Below are 6,011 nucleotides of genomic sequence, written 5' to 3'. Positions count from 1 at the left end.
CAACACTCCCATCATGCAGAGCTGCAAGAATGTGAATGCAAACACGACCTCAAGCACTCATGCTGATCCAGTCGTAAGATTAGGATATCCATCCTCTCACATTCATCTGCACTCTTTTCATCCCCAAAGGAATGTGCATATATTACCATTGAACGTTACAGGTGAGCTTTGCTTTTTCACAGATAATTGCGCAGAAATTTCCACTTGCCAATTAACAGTGCACAACACTTCAGTTCCTTCTAGAAAGATTCAGGATTAAGTGTAAGAAGCCAAAAACAAAACACAAGATAATTATAGCAATTTCTCCAGAAACCAAAACACATAATTTTAGGATCAGTTGACCCAGAGTGTTTTACTGACACATTAGTAAAAACAGAAGACGCATACACACGCACACATACCGCACACATTATGCTATTGAGTTATTTGAGAAGTTAATTGTATAGATGTACTTTATGTATTCATGAAAGATTCATTCTGTCTTATGCAAGCATTTGTGTTGTTTTGAAAATGCAAAGCTCGGATTTATTAGATTATATGAACTGTAATTAACATTAAACGTGGTAATAAGCAAATACTCTGTAATTATATGACTAAATATATATTATGTTACCCATTATTATTTTTTACACATTTTTGTAGATATTACATTACTGTTTTTTCTTCTTCTTCTTCTTTTTTGGAATAGAGTACTACATATAAATATCTAAATAAAAATAATGATGCATAGATTGCATTTGTTTAGGACTGCATCTCAGTTTCTGTCACATTCCATATGAAAATGTACTTCTAAATGAAAAACACCTGTGTTTATAAAATGTCCTCAGTGTCCTCCACAACGCTGCTAGAACTTCTGGGACAGCAGCAACAGCAGCACCGTCTGATCCAGTGCAGTAGCCGTAATCTTCGTGAAGTTGGCCTGACCACGCCCCCTGTCTGGGATTCTCCTCTCGCTCCTTCCTCCCTGTCTTCACTCAGGACGCCCAAAGAAATCTCAACCCTTCCACTGACACTTTCCACCTGCTCAGTCGTCACTGTTTGAGCTCCTCCAAACTGCTCTCCATCTTCTTCCAGCATCAGCGTTTGCACAGCTCTGTCCGTAACCCTTCTGAATCTGTCCATTCTTACTGCTGCATCGCTAATGAGGCGCTCCATAATCTCCAATCGCTGACTACTTATTTCTGTTTCTTCGCTCCTCAGTCGATTGATCTCAATCAGCATACACTCCCTTAACAGAAGTATTTCCTTCTCCTTTTCTATAAGTTTGAGTCTGTCATTTTCTCTGTCACGCTGGAGGGCTTCGTTATATCTTTCGATTTCAGCTTTCCGTAGCTCCAACTCGATTTTTTCTCTTTGCATGCCGAGTCTTTCCAGTTCCTTCCTTTGTATGTCTTGTAATCTGTTCTTTAGTTCATCTTTCATTTCCTGTATTCTCCTTTTCATTGCATGTATCTCTTCGTACTGTGGTAGAGCATCTCTTTCCTGGTCTTCAGTTTGTGTCTCTTGAGTTCTTCTCTGCTTAACATCTTCTGTATGTTCTTGAATGAATTTTGTAGTCGCTATTACTTCTTGGTCTTCTTGTTCACTCTGAATCTTAGTTTCCTGTTGAGTCTTCACAGTCCTTGTCTGTCTTTGTAAGTCAGTCTCAATTTCTTGCAGTTCTCTTCTTTTGTGTTCATAGCTTTGTGTGAGATGCTCAGTCTCCTTGGTAAGTCTCAGTATCTCATCTTGAACCTTCTCCAGGCTGTTCCTCCTCTTCTTGAGACTCTCCATGATCATTGACTTTTCTTCTTCAGCTGTTGTACATTCATCCCTTAGTTTTTGCAGGTGATCCTTTGCCTTCTCAAGCTCAAGAAGGCCAGTTTGTATGATCTTCGTTTTGTTCTCCATTTCGTCATGTTGCCTCTGTAATTTAGCTCTCATCATCTTTAGTTCATCTCGTTCTAGGGTCATGATGTCCATTAGCTGAAGAACTCCTTGGTCGTCAGTTTTAGAGGTTTGTGCTTTTGTTTCTCCATCTGTTCCAGACAGTTCCAGACTGCTGTCTCTGTCTGTCTTTTTCTCCTCTTTAGTGTCTTGTACTTGTTGCAATGCTGTTTTGTATGTGACTTTCTCAGCATGCTTGTCATCTGTTTTTCTCTGGATTTTTAGTCTCTCCTGTTCATTTTGCTTTTGTTGAAGCAACTCACTTTCAATGCTTTCCTTCTCTTCTTTCAGTGACGCTATAGTCTTTTCCAGTTGTCCCATCTTTCTCATGAATGTTTCCGTGATGCTCTCTATTTCCTTATTTTTCTCATCAAGGTTGCTTGATAATTCCTCCTTGTCTTGTGTAAGTTGTAGCAATTTTTCTTCATGTCTTGACTTCTCCTTCATGACTTCCTTCATATTTCTCTCAAAGTCAGCTTTCGCTTGTTCCAGTTCATGTCGCTCCTTTTTCATCACTGTCTTCATTCTCTCCAAATCTTCAATTTCTTTATTTAAAGAGACCCTTATTTCTTGCACTTCAGATGTGTGTGTGTCCTCTAACTTTGTCACAGTGGGTTGTTTTGTCTTTGTTGCAGCTGTTTCATCTTCTAAATCCTTTTGTCTGCTATCATCTATTTTCCCAAACTCATCCATAGATGTTTGAGTTTCAGCATCTATTGAGATGGCCTTCTCAAGTGTTTTTTGTTTCTTTACTTCTGCTTCCTCTCTTAGGACATCAGGATCCCTCTTTGAGCTATCTTTTATTTTCATCTCTTCTGGCAAGCGATGGATTTCTGCTTCCTGTCTCTTTAGTTGAATCTCCATGTTTAACATCTCCAGTTCTGATAATTGTCTGTTTATTCGCTCTTGCAGTTCTTCCATTGTTCTTGTTTTTTCTTCTACAATGCCTTCGATGTCCTCTTTTTCTTTCTTTATCATGTCTTTATGTTGTTGCAGCAAAGTCCTCTCATGTTCAGCCTCTTCCTTCAGTCTGTTTAAATCAGCTCTCTCCTTTTCGATACAATGTTTTTCACTGTCAATGATCTTTTTGCTGTTTTCAATCTCCTCTTTGTCCTTTTGAATATCCTTTTTAAGCTTTTCAAGCTCTTCTTGTTTTGTCTGGATATTTTTATTGAGGATATGCCTGTGTTCATCAAGTTCAGAATTTTCTTTCTCAAGCACATCTCTCTCACGTTTGATGACTGCCATGATGTCTTCTAACTCCTGCTGCTGTTGATCCAATGTGACCTTTCTCTTTTCAACCTGATATTTTTCCACCTCAATTGTGTTCCTCAGTTCTTCTAGCTCATCCTTCTGTTTCTGGAGATCAGCCTGCAATTCAGCATCTGTTTTTTCTTCTTCACTGTCCTCTCTGACCACCAATGTTTTGACATCTTTCTTCTTTATTTTGATCTCGGCTCGCTGATCAATTTCCGTCAGTAAATCTGCTCTTTCCTGCTTCAAATTCTCAATCTCTTTTTCAAACTGATCTCTGTTTTCTGCCATTTCTTGCTTGGACTTTTCAATCTCAACATTTAAGCTTTGCAGTTCCTCTTTCTTACTCTGGATTTCTTTCTTCAAAGCATCAATCTCATCTCTTTCCTTTCCAAAAGGTTCCTGTTCGCTCTCCTTTGCTGTGATTTTCTCAAGCTCATCGGTCTGTTGCACTGCATCAACTTTAATTTGATCAAGAATGTTCTTCTGGTCTTCAAATGTTTGGATGTTTACTTGTAGTTGTCGTCTCTCTTGTTCCAGATGAGCTTTCATGCTCTCTAAATCATTTCTCATTTTTCTGTTTTCATTAACCAAGTCATCAACTTCCTGCTGCTGTTGATTCATAACATTTTGCCTCTTTTCCAGCTGCATTTTCTCAGCCATAACGATGTCTTTTAGGTTATCTATATCATTTCTTTGCATGTCAAGTTCTCTTTCTTTGTTTTCCAGATCCTGTTCTTTAAGTCTTATTTCATTCTTTGTGTTTTCCACTGTTTCTCTTTCCTGCTCCAAGGCCAGCTTCTCTTTGTGCAACTGTTGCATTGTCAAGTCATTCTTTTCTTTTTGTTTTTCAAGATCTTCTCTTAGAGTCTCATTCTCTGCTTTGCTTTTTTCTAAGTTCTCTTTTTGTGTCTGAAGTAGCAGCAGATCAGATTGTAGAAGCTTTGTCTTTCTTTCGATGTCAGCATGCATAGTACTGAGCTCTTCTTCCTTTCTTTTGATGTCATCCGACATCTTCGGAATGTCCTCTTGGTCTTTACCTATTTGAGAGGTGATTTGGACAGTTTTCCTAAATTCCTCATTAAGCTTTTCAGACTGTCGTTGTAAATCTGCCTTGATCTCCTCCAGCAAGTCTTTTTCTTTTTGAATATTTAGTTTGTCCATGTTCATCTGCACAATGTTGCTGTCCAGTTGAGATCTTTCCTTTTCAGCTTCATCCATAAACTGCTTCAGCGTCTTCTTTTCATCTTCAAGACTTTCCTTCTCCAACTGTAAGTCAGTTTTTAGTTGTTCAATTTCATGTTTTTCTATTGACAGTCTGTCTAGCATGTCTTTCTTCTGTTCCTCAGTTTCATTTCTTACTCGCTCTAGGTCTTCCGTCTCACTTTTGATTGTCTTCAGAACGTTTTCCATCTCTTGTTTTTCTTGTTGTACATCAGCTTTCTCTCTGTCAAGTTCACTTTTCTCTCTCTCTAAGATGTTCCTTAGCTCTTCTACTTCGTTTTTCTGTTTCTTTAAATCTGCTTCCCAGAGAGTTACTTTCTCTCTCTGGTTTTCCATTTCGATGGTTTTCCTTTCTAGCTCAATATTCATCTTCTCCAAAGCTGTTCTTTCTCTTTGCATGTCATTCTCTTTGATTTCAATCTCCTCCCGCTGTTGTCTAATTATTTTTTCTAGTTCTTCCCTTTTAGTCTGTATTTCTACCTTGACATTTTCTATGTCCTCTAACTGTCTTTGTATCTCAACTTCAGCATGCTTCTCTTTTCTTTTGTTTTCCTCTGCTAGTTTATCCATATCTTCTCTTTCTTTTTGTTGTTGAATTATTAAAGCATTGAGATTTTCCCTCTCTTTTTGTAAAGTCCTGCATAATTTTCTCTAGAGCATTTGTCTTGTCTTGAATCTCAGTCCTTGCGTCTTCTAATTTTTGTTTTTCAAGCTTGATCTCTTCTTTTTGGTCATCTAATTGGGTTTGCATCTTTTCAAGATGTTCCATCTCTCTATTAATTCTCTCTTTGGTGGTTTCAGCATCCTCTTTCTCTTTCAGTAACTGATCTTTCAGATGTGCTATTCTTTTTCTCTCAGTTTTCAAGATTTGCATTTCCTCATCATCTTCTCTGGACCTTTCAGGGGCAACTGGTGTCTGATCTTCTGACTCCTTAAGCTTAATATTTAGTTCATTCACCATATCCTGTAATCTAGTTTCTACTTCTCTCTTTTCTTTTTCTAGAAACTGACAAGTGCTTTCCAGCTCAGTTTTTTCCCTGATCAAATTGTCATTTATCTGTTCCAGGTCATTCTTCTGTCTCTTGGTTTCATTGAGGATTGCTTCAATCTTCATAATTTTATCGTGTAAGTTCTTATCACTGTCCGTGTCCCTCATTTCTGCAGTCATTTGTTGCATTTCAGCTTTCTTCTGTTCCAGTTCACCCTTCTCTCTTTTTATAATGTCCATCATGTTATCAATTTCTCTCTGCTTCTTCTGGAGTTCAACTTTCATCCTTTCTATTTCTTCTTTCTCTTCTTTCAAGGAGTCCATAACATCATATTGCACTTCTGCATAGATTTTCTGTGGTTCTTCTTTCTGCAAATCTGTTTTCATTTGCTCCAGTTCATGTTTTTCTCTCTCACACTCCTTTCGTATTTTCTGAATTTCTTCTCTTTCAATGTCAATTTCAGTCTTCATTTTTTCAAATTCTGCTCTCCTCAGAAGAAACTCTTGAATATCACTATCTTTCATGGTTTTCAGTTCTTCAATGTGTTTCAATTCTTCCTGCTTTGTTTTAATTTCCTCCTCAATCCATTTCATCTCCTCCATCCTTGTATTTGTCTCA

General features: G+C 37.8%; 1 protein-coding gene across 1 annotated transcript; it reads right to left on the bottom strand.

Moving 5' to 3' along the window:
- Window positions 1-322: 322 nt before the first annotated feature.
- On the bottom strand, window positions 323-5,121 carry LOC127181783 (trichohyalin-like). Its single transcript, XM_051136710.1, has one exon. It carries the CDS (start codon window positions 4,972-4,974, stop codon window positions 811-813), a length of 4,164 nt encoding a protein of 1,387 aa, XP_050992667.1. The 5' UTR covers window positions 4,975-5,121; the 3' UTR covers window positions 323-810.
- Window positions 5,122-6,011: the final 890 nt, after the last annotated feature.

This window comes from Labeo rohita, chromosome 19 (assembly GCF_022985175.1).
Source record: "Labeo rohita strain BAU-BD-2019 chromosome 19, IGBB_LRoh.1.0, whole genome shotgun sequence".
Taxonomy (NCBI): domain Eukaryota; kingdom Metazoa; phylum Chordata; class Actinopteri; order Cypriniformes; family Cyprinidae; genus Labeo; species Labeo rohita.
Note: the sequence above shows the minus strand (reverse complement) of the source record. Positions and strands in the feature narration are given on the sequence as shown.